Raw genomic sequence first — 19,985 nt, 5'->3', positions numbered from 1 at the left:
ATAAGTCTGTCCAATTGTCTTCAGTATTTCCTGCAAGGAATCCAGATAGACGGGATGGCAAGGCCTGAAAACTATCTAGAGAGCTTATTCTGCACACAATTAAATAGGGTCCTATTAAGGCTGCTGCCCGAGTTCCTGCGTCCCTAGTTCTGGACAAGTTTATGAATGACAAACTGAATTCTATCCCACTGTACAGCTTAACTTGTGACTCTTGTGGGGGAACAAATTCACCTGTTTTATGAAGAAAAAAAAAAGCTTGAGAGGTGGAAAGAAAGAGGCAAAATATTTTCTTGCACAAATTCATGTGATTAACCCATCCTATCATTTGCAAAAGACATTGTAAATATTTATTGATATCAAATTCTGACACTAGATTAGTATCAGTTTTCATCTAGGAAAAATAGGGGGGTAAAAGGAAATAGGAAAAAAAAAACCAAACAAGCAAACACACACACACTTTTTAGCCAAAAATATATCAAGGCTCTTTGTGCCACATGCCAGTCATAGTTTTGTCTGTGCAGGTCTTTATTTCTTCAGGTTTCCAGCTTCTTCTTTTTTTTTTGTGTGTGAGATAATGAGAATCCTCTTGCATAATGTGAAAGAGCATGCAATTCTAAGAGGAATTCAAAGTTTATTTGATGAAAATTGGTTTTGAAATAGCCGAGAGATCCAAAAACAAAGAGGTCGTAATAAAAGTTGGGACTCACCTTTTATTAGCATCACTTTGTTTTTGACTATCTCAGCCATTTCATATCTGATTTTCATCAAATTAACTGTGAATTCCTGTTAGAATCGTATGCTCTTTTCATATTCCACGAGTGGTTTCTTATCATCTTGCATAAGGTTAAAATCTGAATCCCCCATCTCAACCATAGAACTTAGGCTGGCTGCAAATCTATTGAAAATATTAAAATCTCTGGCGATGCAAGACAAAGTTAACATACTAAATTCTGATGACTTTTGATAAGCTGCTATGCATCACAAAAGTTGATGTATATTTCAGAGATATTTGAGGGAGTTTACAAGTTTCAAATGACCAGTAATGAAGAAATTTAATGGTTGCATAGGAGGGACACTGATACATCCACCACAAATAAAAAAAGAAAGAAAGTATAATACTCCTTGCCTCCTCCGAAATTCTCTCTCTTCCTCTCTTGCTATATCTCTCTCACTATATATATATATATATATATATATATATATATATATAATATCCCTTTCTATCTCTTCCTTTCTTTTTCACATCTATCTCTCCTGACACCAATACCATCATATGTGACCCTGCACCTCAAAACAAACAAAAAGTCGCCAGATATGAATTTTTAGCTAAGACCATATTCTGAAAGAGCAGACTTTAAGCTTTAAAATGATGTATAACTCAAATCAAACGGACTCTCCTAACCTATCTAAATATTGGAAAGAAAGCACAAACTCAGGAAAAGTGTGAACTGAGGAAAGCGGCTCTGAAGTACAGTGTCTATTCAAGCGCTTAATCTTTACCGAACCGTGCCTGCTGTACGATGAATGTGACAAAAAAACATGAAGTAAACCACCAGAGTAGCAACAATGAAGGGATTATCAGATTAAACTGAAATTAAGCATGCCTCATTAACACATTCTGTCCATAATTAATGACAACTTTCAAAGCAGTAGCATTATCCTTTTAAAAGTTATTAGAATTGATAGTGAAGAGTGTGGACAAGGTTTTTCAGAAATGAAAAAGGGATTCTAAAGCCACACCTAATCACAATATTCTACCAAAAGTATTCGAGATAAACTGCTACAAAAACACACTTTCCTGCCCGTTTTATGATACCAAATTTTAGCATAATGTAAAAGAAGACCCGCTCTTTCAGAAAATATGAACAAGTCAAGTTCGGCTAGGTTGACCCATTTCACTTATTTTCAGTCCTCACGCAAAATCAGTGTGTGCGACTTTATGTTCGTTTTGAGGTGCACGGTCACATATATGCTGTGTATCAAAATAATTACACAATCACAATAGAAGTAAAATGTATGTCATCTTTTTATGTACAGGAGCGGCTATCAAGTACATGTATAAGAACGGTTAGCGTACAAACATCTACATACATGTACACTTGAATGCATCTAACAATGCCCATTTATACTCGTATTTCACATGCAAGGAAACAATCATGAATGGCTTTCAATAATCAGCTACGTACATATTACTTGCATATGTCATACACAGCAATTCAAGCATTCCTAGGAAGGCTATTACAGGCAGTATCCTTCAAAAGTGTGCGGCCATCATTTCACTGTGCGGCACATTAACCCTTAGAGTGCTTTGTTTGTCACTTGGCAAGCACTGAATTGCCATAGTGCTTTCTTCAACAATTTGCACAGATCTGGCGAAATTAATTGTTACTGAACAGAGATCACCATCAAATCCCCTATGCCCTATTGTGTCACCATGACATTCCTTCACTGAGCTACACCTCAGTGAGCTCGCTAACTTTACAACCAGGTCAAGTTTTGATGTTTTATACTCAATGCTGATGGAAAAGCTTGACAAGTTAAAGTGAAAACTAAGTTTCAGTAAGTGCTTGAGAACCCGTCTAGCACCATTTCATTTTTGCTTGCAATATATCGAAAGAGTCCACTAAGAAACTTACCTGGCTGACGCGGTTTGCCGGAATGATGAGTCGGTTTGGAGTATTTTGAGAAAAATAATAATAGTAGGAAAACCGACTTTTATTCCAGAAGGCTCCAGACTAACTCGGTCTCGGGAAAAATTCGACCCTACTTCAGACAATTCACATGCAGTTAGTGATCGCCACATTCTACCGGCCACTGCATAATACCAAATGCGGCCTAACTGAATGGACAGGAAAGTGCGTGCTAACCACAGGTGCTAACGTAATCCTGTACAAAACAAAACAAAAATGACAGCGCGCGGTCCTCAGTTGCTGAGATGCGCGGTCTTTGGAGTTTTTGTTGTTGTTTATCAAGCGCCTTTGATTGTTTTAGAGGTGCTTGATAGGCGCACACTAATTTTGCATGCGCGCAAAAGAGGTTTTTGATGCGCGCGTTGTAACAACTCGGACCATTACTGTGAGTAGCCAGAACACAGTTTATACAGGCCGCTCCCATAGGACAACACTGTACAATCAGAGGGACAACCATTAAAACTCATCCCGCCGTCAAAAGCGAAGCCGAGTTATCCCCGAGTCCGAGTTTAGCCTGACCCCGTTCGGGTAAGTACTGAGACTGAACCTTTTTGGCTAATATTTCGCATTTTCGTCGTTACCCATCGAATATCTTGCAAAAACATCGTTATCCTGCACATTTCCTAAGCATACGTTCACATTTGGGAGCGAAATTTGACAACTTTTGCAGGCGTACCAGAACTTTGTTTGGGCTTTAAGCGAAGTGTCTATAATGGTCATATAAAGAGTTGAGTATATGAGATGTGTCATCACAAAAGCCATATGATGTCAGGAAAATTATTTTTGTTTTTTGACAGATCTTGTGAGATGCTATGCTTTAAAATGATATACAGTATAATCTGTCCTGCCTCATTACAAGGACAGAATATACAAAAATTAGGAAAAAAAGTCAAGGTTGTACTGTCAAATTTGGCTTTACTCACACTTTTCTTCCTTTTATGTTCTGCGACTTTGTATGGGAAACGGGATGACACACCACATATGGTGTACCAATAAGACATTAGCTTTCAACACACAGACACAGTTAAACTTTAGAAGTTTGTAGGCAGGGAAGGAATGGATCACTCCACTACTCTTGATGTTTTGAATGTAAGAAAGATATCTGAAATACATACATTTCACTAATAACACAACTCACACTCAGCATATTTCACTTCTCTACCATGAAACAATCAAACACAATTTAGATGCAACTCTCATGGCACTGCAAGTAAAAGTACAGTTATGTGTTAGGCAAATGCAGTGCATAAAGGGGATTTACGTTGATGTGAAACACACAAGGCATTCAATGTAAATACCATTCTGGTGCACTGTACCACATTAGTATTAACTAATCAAACCCTGCACTTTTTGATTTGTATGACAGATCAACCTAACAAATTTCACTTAGCTCGGAAATGTATCCGACATCAGTGAATCAATCAATTGATCAGATTTTATTCTACCAGTGCCAAATCAACATTCATCTACAGAGCTCATGATATTCATAAGAGACTTATAATTACATTTGTATGTTGACTGACTGCTGGGTAGACGCATCGCCATCAGCTTTGCAACAGATATCAAATTGAACTTTTATCATTTGTATCATTCTCATTTTGCACTCTGCGGTCAAGCAGCAACTGTAACACATTACACTATATAGTGCATGCTATGAAGAATATAAGTGCATGGTCACATGACCGGAATACATGCTTAATTTCCACTGGCTAAACTACCTTGAGTGTGCCTCGAGCTGCATATTTTACATCTAGTGTATACAGCGATGTAATTCGTCCCTTCTTTTTCTTTGAATTCTTCTTCTGTAAATCCATGATTCTAATCCATATGATATACATATGCCAAGAGCATGCATCGAGATACACTGTAATTACATGTAAGAGCAAAAAGTTCAGGTTGTTTTACAGTAGAGCCCTTTATGTCAAGACGCTCTCATCTCATCATGTCTCCGCTGTCTGAGCTGTCTGCATCTGTTGCTATGACGTCAACCACGGCCGCATCCCCATCCCGGGGCAGGGTGACTATCACCTCTGACGCATGCTCCATGGTCCACGCGTGGAATTTGTCCTCGCCGAGTTCGCGGTAGAGTTCATTCTGTCGCCTCTGTGAGCGGGCGACCTCTAAATTCATCCTGTAGGGATCGAGGAAAACACAACAACAAATATTTCCTTTTGCATTGTACAGCAATAGCAGGACGATTCATTCCGAAGCAAAATTTCCTTAACTGCACCTATGCTGTAAATCATATGACTCAAAAACAGAAGTGTCGGTGACAGATTTTATTTGGCATGAAATATGCCCATTGTTACATGTTCTTGTTGTCGTTAGCATTGATATCACCTGCACTTTCATTATCATTATTATTAGCGTCACTATTATTAAGTATCATAATTGTTATCATCATTTAATATTATGCATTATCATCATTATTGGTACTATCCTCATCACAATGTTTTCATCATAATCAATATCATCGTCATTGTTTTCATTTATCAGATTATATACATCATACATGTAATCAACAAACACTTGTACAATAACCTTGCACTATATCACTGTAAGCCTCCAGTTAATTAATTAAATGTCAAAACTTTCATTCTTAAAGGCTGAGGACAAGTCCCGAGTTTACTCGGAGCGCAAGTGTCTATGGGAAATGCGTGTTGAACCAAATCAGCCCAGAGACTCCAACCCCAAGCACCTTCTGATCTGGAGATTCTCCCGCCTGAAACCCCTCGCAAATGGGAGATCGACTCCAACTTGATGTGCGCAAAGCGCTTGCGCACATCACGGGGTCCAGGGCCCTGGAAGCTAGCTAGGGTTCTAGATGCTCTCTCGTGCTATCTAAGGCCTATTTTTAAACATACGATGGCAATAAGTAAGAAATCATTTCAAGCAGGAGACACAGAGCCAGGGCGGGAGAAATTAAATCTCAAGCGGGAGAACGGGAGATTTTGGTAAAATGGGCTTTCGGCAGGAGATCTCCCGTCGAAAGCGGGAGAGTTGGAGTCTTTGTCAGCCTCTCCTCAATGGGTTAAACCTTAACTTCCACTTAAGGATCAATTCACCTTCCAACGTTAGGCCTAGCCTTGCCAGAATCTGACAAACACAATTAAGGTCTGTTAAGTGTTACAAATGGAAGGCTAAAAACTGTATGATGTACTTTCTGTCTCCATTTCATGACATTCTCACCTTCTGCTTTCACTCAGGGCTCTTTCCATGAATTTATCTGCTCTCTCCTCTTCATCAGTGCTGGGATTAGCGACACCACTTCGCATCTGTCGGGCTTCCTGAAAAAAAAAAAACACAAACAAACAGAAGAATTAAAAACACGTGGATAAAACTATCTAGTGATGGACTAGCCCCGGAGACCGCGCCGCCAGCTGGCGGCTTCCCCGCAGTTTCGCTTATGTTAGTTCCTAAGTATTCTGTGCGCTTGTGCAAGTGATTGTGAATTCTGTGAACATCGGTGAGCTGCTTATAAGACATCATTTTGTGCATCACAAGGAATGAAATGCATCAAACAGTCGCCGATGATAGTCATTTAGGTTTCATCGACCCATGTAAGTATTCCTAGTAGTTTCTGTTGAAAAATTAAGGAAATATAGCGCCATCTTTTATGGGAGCACGGCGCAGCCGCCACACGCAGTGTGGCGGCTGCGCCGTGCTCCCATAAAAGATCTTCATGTTGAACAAACGGGTGCCTTTGCGGCGCTATATTTCCTTAATTTTTCAACAGAAACTACTAGGAATACTTACATGGGTCGATGAAACCTAAATGACTATCATCGGCGACTGTTTGATGCATTTCATTCCTTGTGATGCACAAAATGATGTCTTATAAGCAGCTCACCGATGTTCACAGAATTCACAATCACTTACACAAGCGCACAGAATACTTGAACTATAACATAAGCGAAACTGCGGGGAAGCCGCCAGGACCGCGCCTGGCGGCGCGGTCTCCGGGGCTACATTGGCATTAGAATCTACAAACAAAGAAGCTGACGAGAGTAGAATTAATTTGCATCTTACCCTTTGCTCAGCATAATTTTGAGTCACAAAGTCTGCTAAAGATCGACTGCTCTGATTATCTTCTCCAGTTTCTCTGTCCTCGTTTGCGTCTCCGTTGGTACTACAGATCTTTCGTTCTTCTGCCATTTTAAAGCTCCACAAAATATGGGTCGTCGGTCCTCCTGTCGTACGCCGTGAAGCTCTGTAACCGTGAGTATGTAGCGTCAGCTAGCCGCCGACTCCTCCGCCTGATCCGTTGGTTTCGTACAGTTGTACAGCTACTGGTCTCTCTGGGAGCGAAGCGTCTTGGTACCATGGGTACGGATTGCTGCGAATTCGGACGATTCCACCTCAAGACTGTCCGGCCCTTGATAAAACGAGCCTGACCCTAGACAACTCGACCCGGTCATTGGCGGGCATTATTTTGATTAATTTATCTTTTAGTGCAGAAAACATCGCTTTAAAAATCAAAACGTCATTTATTTATGTGACTCATGTAATGATATGTATATACACATGTATTCCGAATGTATGCAAACTAGTGTAAAGTAGACATATCACAAAAAACACATGAATATGTGCATTATATAGCCTATATAGTACATATCATTGTTAGCATATTTACAGAACAGTGAAATTTTATTTTTTTTTTTAAATCGAATACAAAGTACAAACGTTATTCATCTTTTAGTTCACATATCTTCGGATTCTACAACAGTAACATCAGTCAGATCCACACTACGGTGCAAATAATACGAGGTAGTTATGTTCAGTAGAGCCTCAAATTTTTCATCAATTCTGCTTCTAAAATTAATAACCATCTAAGTTAATGAACAATCAGTATGGGCATGGAACAAATTTCATTCCCATTGCTTTTATACGTATACTCTTCGAAGTATTCAAGTTCAGTGAGGAAAAAAAAATGAAACATTCTTGACTGTCCCACCGTACTGGATTGCTCTAATTAGGACTTATGGCCGGTAGTTCTTCCAAATATTCAGTTCATTGAATGCAGAAGCCGCTTGCTAAACCTGGGAAGTGGGATGGAATACTCTTGCAGTGGAAATGCATCGGACAATCCGTCCAAAAGTAGGACTTTTTCTGAGTTTTCCGAGTTGAGTGGTGCAATGTCATCTTTTCTCATGAATTTCAATTTGTGATGTCAAAATGGTATGTTTAATAAGAAGGCATTAAGAAAAGCAACAAACAGTTAAACAAACTGAATTTCATTTCAAGGACCGGAAAGACGATCATATCTTTGATCTCCAGACTAGTTTATGATTGACCAGTGCCCTATCTTATAAAACTTGTGATAGAAATCAATCAATCACAAATCTCTTGAAAGCTGCAATCAAACGCAAACTGTGATTGATTTATTGCAGTTCTCCGTCTTAATCATCAATCATAACTTTTTTATAAGATGGATTTGCAATCAATCGTAAAGTTGTGATTGATTTGAATCTCACAAGTCTTTATAAGATACTGCCCAGTAGGATCCTATAGTAGCTTCACATAAAAATGCATAACTGAAATAGAATAACAAAACAAAGAATAAAAGAACTGATAATAAAACAGAACAACTTTAGAACAGTCTGTGTAAACATGTATATATACATTCTACACAGGTATATTGAACGGGTCTTTGATTGCTACAAAGCTACATTGCTACATTACTGCCATGTGATGAGCCGTTGCTTCTATGTCATCATCCCTGTTCAGTATATCATGTTCTGGGTATTGGACCACAACAGATTCCACAAATCTGTATACTAGTACATTGCACTTTCGATTTATGTACCACCCGATGTGAAGTTATGACATTTTCTGGTATACCCCTTTAATCCTGCAGCTCCTCATGTAGATCAGAATTTTCATGTCGAAAAAATATGGATTTTCATGTAGATTGAATTATCAAATTCGATCTATATTCAAACTTTCATGTGTACTTACATTTTTTTTTTAAAAGTTGGTTGTATCCCTGAAAACCAAACCTTTGATAACTCAACTCTGTCGAGCTATCTGGTATTCAGGTCGTGATGTCTAGGGTCGGGTACGCTATAGGTCGAGTTGTCCATGACCCATAACAGGAACGTCCTCAAGAGCACTACTACTAGAGTTCGAGTATGAATAATGTCACCGGCTCACTTTGCGCTAGTCTGCTTGTTTGTTCTTCCCTAAACTGAGGACTGTCTGTGAAAGGTAAGAAGGCATGTTCATGAAGTCATATTTTGGTAAAATCCTCAGAGTTTCGAGTCGGTTTGAGTTATATGAATCTCCAACTTAGAGTCGGTGACGATCGAGAGTAGCGCAAGCCCAGCCTCTCGACTCGCGACTCGCGACTCGAGCCCATCGAATAGCGGCGAGTCTCCCGATACTCCATCAACCAGCAGGTCCCGCTCTGTGCACTTCATATACCACGGTATCATATTACTAATAGTATAAGTGTATCTGGTACGTCACCGTTCTTGGTTAAAGACTGTTTACTTTCTATTCTCAAAATCCCACTATCATAACCTTCGACAAACAACATGTAAACATAATACAATTGTAAACTTGGTTTTTGATCGTTAACTTGATAATGAATATGTGTGACTGTTGGCTTTGACTACCAACAACGTGTAATCCCTGCCCTGCCTAGCTGATGATGCCCTTGCTAGTCGACGTGTGAAAGGTTGATCAGTGTCATTTAGGGCTGACCTTTTGTTTAGTTAAATTGCTTGATTTTTTTTTCTTTTTGTGTTCTTTCAGATACCAACATGGACAGAAGTGCTGGTCATCTTCCAATTTCTGTCAAGGACAGGGTCTCCTCCCTGATGTGGATCAAAGTGGTTGCCGCGGGCAACGCTGGGGTTGGGAAAACCTGCATCATCAAGCATTTTTGTGAGGACAAGGTGAGTGAACGTGGAATACATCGAATCTGCAGAAGTGACGGATCCAGATGGGGGTGCCCCGGGTGCACCCCAACCCCCCCCCCTCCCATTTTCTCTGGACTTTTTGTTTTTATTGAATATTTTCACTGGATTGGTACAATGCAGTTGTTTCCTCGCCACTGGTGCGCGCCACTCCCCCCCCCCCCCCCTCCCCCCACCCCACTTTGATAATTGGATGGTTGAAACTCCACATATTGTCAGGCAATACATACAGTAAACCTCGGATAAGTCGACGTCGAGTGAGTCGAAAATCACTTAACTCGAAGCAAAATAAAAAGTCCCGATTTTTCCCTATGTATTTTCTCTAAGAAATATTTGGATAAGCCGAAGTACGAGAGTCGAATTTCGGCTGTGTCGAAGTAAAACATTCAGTCCCTTTTGTACAAAATATACGTAGTTTACATCACTTGAGCCGAAGAAGATTTGTCTGGCATTCTCATTACATTTAGAAGAGAACAAAAAAATCGGCATCATGCCGTCAATCCCTCGTTTGAGGCGAGTCCCCAACTGGGGAATACCCAAAGTGGGGTGCGTATATTTGTCGTTTGGGAGTTGGGAGTCGAAGTACTTGTCCATTGCAAATAAGCTTTCTGCTCAGGCGTGACAAACCTGGAGGCCAAGCCAGGGTTTGATGACTCCAGCAGCTGTCGTATTACGTAAGAGCATGATAAGGATATCTGCCTGTGGCAGACCATTCAAAGTGAACTCAATTTTCTCTATCCTTTTTAAAGTTTTCAATTTTATATTCTATTGAGAAATTCTATGGTCATCCATTTTACATTTCGAACGAAAAAAATTGACCCGTAAATAACGAAAATACAGGAATAAGAAGGAGAGCATTGCCAGTTTGCCGGTGCTATTTGGCAGTGAGTTACAACGGGGAGGTGAGACTACTCCCTGGTTACAATCAGCCTGCTGACTGGATCATTGAGAAAGCAGCTGTCGTATTACGTAAGAGCATGATAAGGATATCTGCCTGTGGCAGACCATTCAAAGTGAACTCAATTTTCTCTATCCTTTCTAAAGTTTTCAATTTTATATTCTATTGAGAAATTCTATGGTCATCCATTTTACATTTCGAACGAAAAAAATTGACCCGTAAATAACGAAAATACAGGAATAAGAAGGAGAGCATTGCCAGTTTGCCGGTGCTGACAATGTGCTATTTGGCAGTGAGTTACAACGGGGAGGTGAGACTACCTCCCTGGTTACAATCAGCCTGCTGACTGGATCATTGAGAAAGCAGCTGTCGTATTACGTAAGAGCATGATAAGGATATCTGCCTGTGGCAGACCATTCAAAGTGAACTCAATTTTCTCTATCCTTTCTAAAGTTTTCAATTTTATATTCTATTGAGAAATTCTATGGTCATCCATTTTACATTTCGAACGAAAAAAATTGACCCGTAAATAACGAAAATACAGGAATAAGAAGGAGAGCATTGCCAGTTTGCCGGTGCTGACAATGTGCTATTTGGCAGTGAGTTACAACGGGGAGGTGAGACTACCTCCCTGGTTACAATCAGCCTGCTGACTGGATCATTGAGAAAGAGAGAGAGGGGGGGAGAGAGAGAGAGAGAGAGAGAGGGGGAGAGCGAGAGAGAGAGAGGGAGGGAGAGGGGGGAGAGATGGGGGAGGGAGAAGGGGAGAGCAAAATGGAATGACAATAGTTCCGGTCACTACAGTACAGGCATGCTCTGTCTGCATACGCTGAATGTCTACACTCACACACACACACGTACACACACACACGCACCATGGAGCTACATGGCCCATGCCAAAACCAAAACAATCTCCTCCTCTCGCGGTGCCCCCCCCCCCCCCCCCCCCCCCCCCCTCCTGTGGCGCTGTGGCGATGACTGATGCTTAGATTAGGCCAGGGTCAAGAAACAGGTGTTTTATATCTTTGACTTTAAGTCATTGATTGCCAAGATATGTGTAGCCTCTTCAAACGAGAGATTTGCGTCATGTGTCGCAGAACCCCGTCCCTGGCCTGCTGCAGGTAAGCATGCACACTCACCGTACCGCTCTGCACGCATGTCGAATACATACACATGTATACTAGTACATGTTTACACACAGCACATCGATCCATATACCCGGTACTTTATCCATACACACAGCACATCCATACTTTATCCATGTCAAGCCAGAACTCCTTGGTCAACCAATCGCTGCTTTAATATTTTAGTGACAGGCCAAGTGGGCGGAGCTTGTTTGTGCGTGCCTGGCTGGCTGTATAGTTTTGTTCAATGGAGGTGGGATGGGCCTGGGAGAGTGTTTGTCTCAGGGTAGGGTGACAGAGATGTTGCACCATAGACATAGCACATCGGCACATTGCCACATTACAGCGCAGACATTCTCAGAACTACGTTTAACTACTAGTATTGATACAAATTCCATGTTCAATTTAGAACAAAAAAAAAACATTATCTTCAAGAACAGACAAATTTGAATGCAAACACACATACGCACGCACGCACACACACACACACACACACACACACATATGCATGCAAATGTACTATAATACATGTACATAACTGTGAGTCGAAAAAAAATCGACTCTCGCGAGAGTCGAATTTCACTTAAGTCGACGCATTTTCGTCAGTCCCGAGAGCTTCGACTCATGCGAGGTTTACTGTATTTCATTTCAGGGTATTAAAGATCGGATGTTATGAAGCATTTCAATAAAAATGTGACTTTGTATTAGCAATGCAGGAGGAGAGAGCATCTACAGTAACCATCATCCCTTAATTTCCCTTTAGATGACAACTCTGAGTAGTTTCTGCTTAAAGTTATTTTGCACCTGTTGTACCTAAACCCCTTCCCTCCCTCTCTGGTATAATAGAACAAGCTTTACATGCATCTATCTCTATGTGTGTAAATCTAATTTAGAAATGTATGTTCATATTTTGTATATATGCTAGCTATCAAATCTTTCAGTGTTGTACAAATTCATCATTTTTCAGTCTTCGTGGCAATTCTTGGAACATTATTAAGAATAACAACAATTCGTCCCTCTTTTTCTAGTTTGCCCCTGGATACCAACCCACAGTAGGAGTGGACTATGGCTTCAAGATTCAGAATGTGTCTAATATTGATTGTGAGTACAGTTGAACCTCTCTTATCCGGCCTCCCTTTATCCGGATCTCTCTATTATACGGACGCAATCTCGCCGTGATTTTTTCTTTTTCACATGAATTACATATACTTGATACATTTCTTAATAATTATTTAGGTAAATCATCCCAAGAATTTATAAAAGAAAATGATTTCATTCTTGCAAACACGAACCTCTATTTTGGGGTCTGTTACTGAGTGTAACAATGAAAAGGTTGCAGTATACACATTACCACATGTGGTACTACAATGGGCTACATCAGTACATGTGTGTATGTACATGTATAAAGCATTGAGTCTCTCGTATCCGGCCAAATCCCTTATCCGGATAAGCCCCGGTCCCGACTTGTCCGGATACGAGAGGTTCAACTGTATCATTAAAAACAGTGCAGAGACTCCAACCCGAAGCACCTTCTGATCTGGAGATTCTCCCGCCTGAAACCCCTAGCAAGCGGGAGACTCCAAGTTAATGTGTGAGTTGGACGGGAGAGTTGGAGTCTCTGACAGTGTTTTTATGCCTCCGCCAACGAAGTGGCCGGAGGCATTATGTTTTCGGGTCGTCCGTCCGTCCGTCCCGTTTTGTTTTTGTCGATATCTCAAGAATCGTGTGGTGGTTTTACATCAAACTTGGTATGAGGGTATATCCTGGGGGGATAATACTTTGTTTGGCTTTTAGGGTCACGGGGTCAAAGGTGACAGATTATTTTGTGAAAAAAAAAGGTTGAAAATTCATGTTTTTCTCCATATCTCGCAAACGGTTCAAGGTATCTTCATGGAACTTAGTATATATGCTTGTTCCAATGGGCAGTGATTATCTAGGGAAGTTGGGGGTCATGGTTCAAAGGTCAGGGGGTCAAAGGTCAAGGTCAACTCCTCAAAATATCGCTACTTTCCTTATATTTATGCAATGCCTGAAGGTTTTTTTTTTAAAACTTGATGTATGCATGTATTACCCAATATATATTCTGTGGGAAGTTTCTTGCCAAAAGTTTAAAGGTCAAAAGGTCAAAGGTCAAGTGAAAGTGCTGAATTGCACTTTTTCCTCCATATCTCAAAAGTAACTCAAGGTATCATCCTGAAACTTACATATTTATGCATGTTCAACCTAACAGTGATTCTCTTTGGAACTGTGAGGTCAAAGGTCAAAGGCCAGGTTTAGATAATGCTATTTTCCCGTTTGATACTGAAATTATACTTTTTCTCAATACCTTGAAAATTACTCAATGCATAAACTTATAAAAGGGCCAAAAGTCAAGTAAAAATCATCAGTTCCCCAAATACCTGCACTCTGACATTTTAATCATTCATCCAATTGAACCCAGTTCTAGGAAAGTGAACATTCAGCACATATGTGTCAAACCTGTCATTCTAATATTTTGCCAATTGTGTGAAACTGTCATCACACATTGTCAAGACATTGTACTATAGACCTATTAGGAGAACCATGCATTATGGCAGAGGCATATCAGTCGCCGTAGCGATATATCTAGTTTATGTCTTCCAATTCATTTATTGTGTTTCTATAGATTCAGACAATAAATTATCTATATAAATCATTTATAAGTCATTTCAATCTGCTACCAACAAGACGGAACTCATGGTAACCAGGAGTAGTGTTTGCAAAAATCAGTGATGCACATGTAACACGTATCATTACTTAGGTACACAGATACATGCATAATATTTTCATTAACCCACACACATATTGACTGACATGCAAATATATTGATACTGTATGATGTACATCGTGTATATCTGTGGAAGATCATATCTGTGTAGGCTGTCTTTATTTCTCACTAATTTACAGTTGCTCTTGAGATCCTGTGACTTGACAGCTGTATTTTGAATGTTTGACCTTTTTTTTTTTTTCATGTGTAATTACAGTGTCTTACATTTATTTTAGATAGCAGGTGTATTATGTCCTACGATTACACTTCATTTTTCTTTGTTTTAAATTACATTTCAAAGGAAAAGGAAACAAAATAAAACGAAAGGATGTAGAATTAAATTAAAGGAAAGTAAAGAAAGTAAGTGAAATGAAAGTAGAATGGAAGACTATTTAAGGCTATGGAATGAAAAGAAGCAAAGTGAAATTGAAATGAAATTAAACAAAACAAAATGAGTGTACTGTCTATTTGAAATGTTCTGTGTTTCTCCTCTTGATTTCTTAGAGTTCATTATCTTATGATTCCCCAACAGTGAGAGTACACCTGTGGGACCTGTCCGGTCATCCAGATTACCAGGAGGTGCGCAGTGAACTCTACACAGACACCCAAGCCTGCTTCCTCGTCTTCGACGTCACCAACCGGCACTCCTTTGAGAACCTGGAGCTCTGGCTCCGAGAGCTGGCCAGATACAGCAACACCCAGTGTCACACAGTCGTGGTGGCCAATAAGGTACTAAACCCAAGATGGTGCTGAGAATGTGATCATATGAGAATAAAACATCGTTGCTATCACAGTAATTTTGAAATTTAGCTTGTAGTGACACTGGAGTGATACAGTAATCCCTGCACAATTTACGTCATGTATGATGCACTGTACAATCCTTCACACATCCATTCATTAAATGCATATTGCAGAAGCAAATGGAAATGTTGCTTATTTTGTCCCTGTGTTCAACTTTGTACAATGATATACTGTATACGCTATAATTTTCGCGTACATAAATTTTCGCGAATTGCCGCTGTCACACATTTTCGCGAATGGTTAAATTTGCGATTGGGGGACCAGAGAAAATATGAAGTGGCAATGAAAGTGTGAATTTTCAACTTACTAGCAAATAAGAATGATACTAGTTATACACTGCATGAAAAAAACTTACCAAACTCTGCGAACTAGTAAGTTAGAATTCAACATTTTTGAAGTGGTTAAGTCCATCGCGCTAGATTTCTGACGAGTGGTCCCCTTGCGATAATGGATTGGCTCTCTACAGTATTCGTAAGTAGACGTGGACGTGCGTACACAAGCTTAGCCAGTGTGGTCTGTTCGGTAAGCCGTGACATGGTAAACTAGAACTGAAATGTTTGTATCATCAAGGCAAGGGATTCATTTTGGAAGGTAATATTTTCACGTGTTGTAAATTTCGCGAATAGCTCCCGACTCGCGAAATTCGCGAAAATAAAACCCCCGCGAAATATATAGCGTATACAGTAATGACATGATTCATTTCTTCTTCCTTTTTGCAACTTGCAGGTTGACATCAGAGGAAAGAGAGCTGTGTCTTCAGATGAAGCAATGCGTTGGGCTGCTGGGAAGAAACTGAGGTAGGGAAAAGCTCTTGTAAAGAAAATTCTTAATATGGTATACTAGTATAGTGCAGAAGGGTGTTGTTAAAGTGAAAGTGTTTTATTTACAGATGAGTAGGAGGAGTCTCATTATTTTGTTGGTTTTCATTTGTTTGTTGTTGTTTTTTTAATCAGAAATGCCAGTGAGAAGTGCAGAAATGGTTACAAAATTGGTCTTTTTTTAAATCTCAAGTCTCACTTCTAATCACAATGTCATCATCACTAAAGATGGGTTGGTGTGTTGATTTACAGATAGACACAAACAGTGCTCACTTAACTATTGAATACTTTGTATGATGCCTTCTCTTTGGCAGTGGAATTTAGTTTTTGCAAAGTTTGTGAGTTAACCACTATAAGTATATATATTAAAGAAATAAACATGCCAAACTATTGTCTCCTATGACACAAACACAGTGTACATTGTCCATGCAAAAGTGGAGATTATTGATAGAGAATATTATTTTATTTCTCATTCACTCACTATGGTTTGGCAGTGCCATTTTAACCACTTGCAAAATAGTTGTACAAGTACTGAATTGTGTAATATTATGTTAAGCGGAATATATGAGTTATACCATATACGGCATATATTTACAGAGTCTAGTGTTTTATGAATCAAGACTTCGGACAATTTTGCGAGTGGTCAAATTCGTGGTCGTGGAGTACAGTACTGAATGCAGAAATGTGTATGTGCGTATCATATTTATGTTAAGATCAGAGTTGATATTTTTGTGTGTTTTTAAATTCGCGAATAACACCCAACTCATGAAATTTGTGAAAATAAAAACCTTGCAAAATATTCGGCATATACAATAATATACAGCACTTTTGTGTGATTCACTGGCATAGGCACCTGGAATAGGCCAACCTCGTGAGTTGCTGGATTGTTATGTAATTTTTTTCTTTTTGTTTTGTTTTGCTTTGTTTTCTCGAAACAGATACTACGAGACCTCTGCTATGACGGGAGATGGGATTATGAAAATGTTCTGTGAAATTCTCCAGGCCGTCATGTATAAGCCTAATTCGTACACAGACATTCCCAGGTGACCCTCTGTCAAGGGGTGTAGTGTTGTTGCAGGGAACCATTGCATTATTGGCACGTACATGACACAGGGAACCTATGCAGGGGCTCAATGACTCTCTTGTGGATGGATTGACATCATATTGGTATTCTATTGCACTTCAGAGGAACACTAGTTCATGCTTGTTGTTGTTGTTGTTTTTTGTCCCCGCCGAACGAGTTCGAGCAGGGGACTATGAAACGGGCTCCGTACGTGTGTGTGTCCGTGTGTCCGTCCGTGCGTCCGTCCGTCCGTGCGTCCGTCCGTGCGTCCGTGTGTGCGTCCGTGTGTGATCAAAATCTTCAATTTGCTACTTCTCTGTCATTTATGAGCCAATTTTGATTCTGTTTGCTTTATATGATAGCACTACATGGGAGCTTTGAAACTTCTACACAGAATTTCAGTCGTGACCTTTGACCTTGACCTTTGACCTATATTGTACATTTTGCTACAAAATGCTACTCCTCCGCCATTTCTAACCCGATTTCGATTCCGTTTGCTTTATGTGATGGCACTAGGTTAGGGCTTCAAAACTTCTACACAGAATTTTGACCTTTGACTTCTTTGACCTTTGACCTTGATTTTTGACCTGTATTGTACATATTGCTACAAAATGCTACTCCTTCGCCATTTCTAACCCGATTTCGATTCCGTTTGCTTTATGTGATGGCACTAGGTGAGGGCTTCAAAACTTCTACACAGAATTTTGACCTTTGACTTCTTTGACCTTTGACCTTGATTTTTTACCTATATTGTACATTGGCTACAAAATGCTACTCCTTCGCCATTTCTAACCGGATTTCGATTCCGTTTGCTTTATGTGATGGCACTAGGTGAGGGCTTCAAAACTTCTACACAGAATGTTGACCTTTGACTTCTTTGACCTTTGACCTTGATCTTTTGACCTATATAGTACATTTTGATACTAAATGCTACTTCCGGCGGGGACATATTTTACGCACCGCGTAATTTCTACTTTTCCTTGTTTTTTTTAATGTGACCTGCTGGCAGGGTCCTGCCTATAGCACTATTTCAACAATTATAGGAATGTAATGTGCAATAAGATTGTATTGTTCCAAAGTAGTCACAGACAGTGGAACAATTTGTGATTTCACTGTGATGATAATGCAGTATCCAAAAGAAACTTGTTGCAAATGGAGAATAGCTGTACTTGGACTTAAAGGACAAGTTCACCTTCATAGACATGTGGGTTGAGTGAATGCAGCAATACTAGTAGAACACATCAGTGAAAATTTGGGGAAAATCCAACAATCTCTTCAAAAGTTATGAAGTTTTAAAGTGTCTGCGCAATCACTGCTGGATGAGAAGACTACTACAGCGTATGATGTCAGATGCGTACCACGATATAAGGAAAATAAAAAGAGAATTTCACAAAACTTTACTTTTTGAAGAAAGTGCACATTTCTTCAACTTGTTACTGACGTATATTAAGGTTAATATTATTACCCCTGCCTTCTAAAAGAGAGAAGTCGAGTGACCTTTTGTTATGCAAGAAAAGTGAAAATATGTTGAATTTTCTTTATACTTTCTTTATATCGTTGTACACATGTGACATCACAAGCTATCGTAGTCTTCTCATCCAGCCGTGACTGAGCAGAAACTTAAAAAAATCATAACATTTGAACGGATTGTCCGATTTTCCTCTAATTCTCACTGATGTGTTCTACTAATATTGCTGCATTCACGCAACCCTCATGTCTATGAAGGTGAACTTGTCCTTTAAGAAGTGTGTGCTGCATCATTGAAATATGATAGGCAAGGCTATTTTACTGTTGATTAATAACAGGGGAGGCTCTGAGACTCAGAGAATTGGAGACTAGCAGTGTGAACACAACATCTGAGCCCCATTTCATAAAAGATGCCAGGATAGCAACTCTCGCTGGAATGGCAACTTCCAATAGCAACAGCCAATCAGGAAGCTGGATTCTTGTCATTACCATGGCAATTGCCATTCCAGCAAAAGTTGCTATCATATCAGCTATTTTGTGAGACCAGTGGGCAGAACTGTGTGTAGACCTGAACATAGGTGAATAAACCAACCAAAAGCAACAATAACAAAATGAAATCAACCTAAAATACATTACTAAGCCAGCAAACCTTTAAAGTAGCAGACATTTCTCTCATGAAATTTCTCATAATATTAATATAATGTCCACCTTTGATCAACAGTGTGCTGGAGTAGTTCATGTACCTCTACCGTGGTGCATGTACATGTATGTACAAATTAAGTTCATACTATGTGGCAGTTATTTGTGATGACACACACTGAGACCTTCTGCCATGTCTATGGAGAAGAGAGACGAGCGACCACCAAAACATACTCCAACTACTTTGAGTATAAGTAACCTCACATTTTAAGTGGTTTCCTTCTCCTTTCTGCTTTCAATGGATTCTCCTGCTCATCTTTGCACCTTGGTGTTATTGACTAGTATTCTATTGTGTATAAAATTTGCAGAGTTCTTGAATTGCAATGACAGGAATTTGAAAGAATATTTTGATGTTACATTGCATATTTGAAAAGGGTTTTTTTTTTTTCAATTGCTAGAAAAGTAATTTGCGAGTATAATAATGTCATTGTATATTTGAATTGCTCTTGTCATGCAAAATGTGCAAAAAAAAAAAAAAAAAAAAAAAATCCACTTTTTATGGTACATGGCATATTTCCTGTGGGTCATTTCATACCAGAAGCAGGATTCTGAAAAGATGGAATTTGTCCACTTTTCAGTAAAAGAGATAATACACTTGTTGTTATTGTTGTTGTTGTTGTTGTGTGTGTGTGTGTGTGTGTGTGTGTGTGTGTGCCAGTAGAAATTGATCTGTATATTTCTTACATTTAACATCATTGCTACTGTCCTTCATGGAAATTT

At 39.5% G+C, this 19,985-nt stretch overlaps 2 protein-coding genes across 2 annotated transcripts; one reads left to right on the top strand and one right to left on the bottom strand.

Annotated features, from left to right (window-relative positions):
- Positions 1-4,622: 4,622 nt before the first annotated feature.
- LOC139738553 (uncharacterized) lies at positions 4,623-6,845 on the bottom strand. Its single transcript, XM_071649175.1, has 3 exons — positions 6,720-6,845; positions 5,880-5,977; positions 4,623-4,821 (listed from the first exon to the last, which is right to left on the bottom strand). The coding sequence occupies exons 1-3, from the start codon at positions 6,843-6,845 to the stop codon at positions 4,623-4,625; spliced, it is 423 nt and encodes a 140-aa protein (XP_071505276.1).
- Positions 6,846-9,454: 2,609 nt separating this feature from the next.
- Positions 9,455-17,083, top strand: LOC139738552 (dnaJ homolog subfamily C member 27-like). The gene is made up of 5 exons (XM_071649174.1): positions 9,455-9,589; positions 12,661-12,733; positions 14,950-15,146; positions 15,945-16,015; positions 16,975-17,083. The coding sequence occupies exons 1-5, from the start codon at positions 9,455-9,457 to the stop codon at positions 17,081-17,083; spliced, it is 585 nt and encodes a 194-aa protein (XP_071505275.1).
- Positions 17,084-19,985: the final 2,902 nt, after the last annotated feature.

The sequence above is a fragment of the Diadema antillarum genome, unplaced genomic scaffold (genome assembly GCF_040938485.1).
Source record: "Diadema antillarum isolate AM-2024a unplaced genomic scaffold, OU_Dant_1.0 seq00000754_RagTag, whole genome shotgun sequence".
In the NCBI taxonomy this organism is placed as follows: Eukaryota; Metazoa; Echinodermata; class Echinoidea; order Diadematoida; family Diadematidae; genus Diadema; species Diadema antillarum.
The sequence above is the reverse complement of the archived record's forward strand: the minus strand, read 5'-3'. Positions and strand labels throughout refer to the sequence as shown.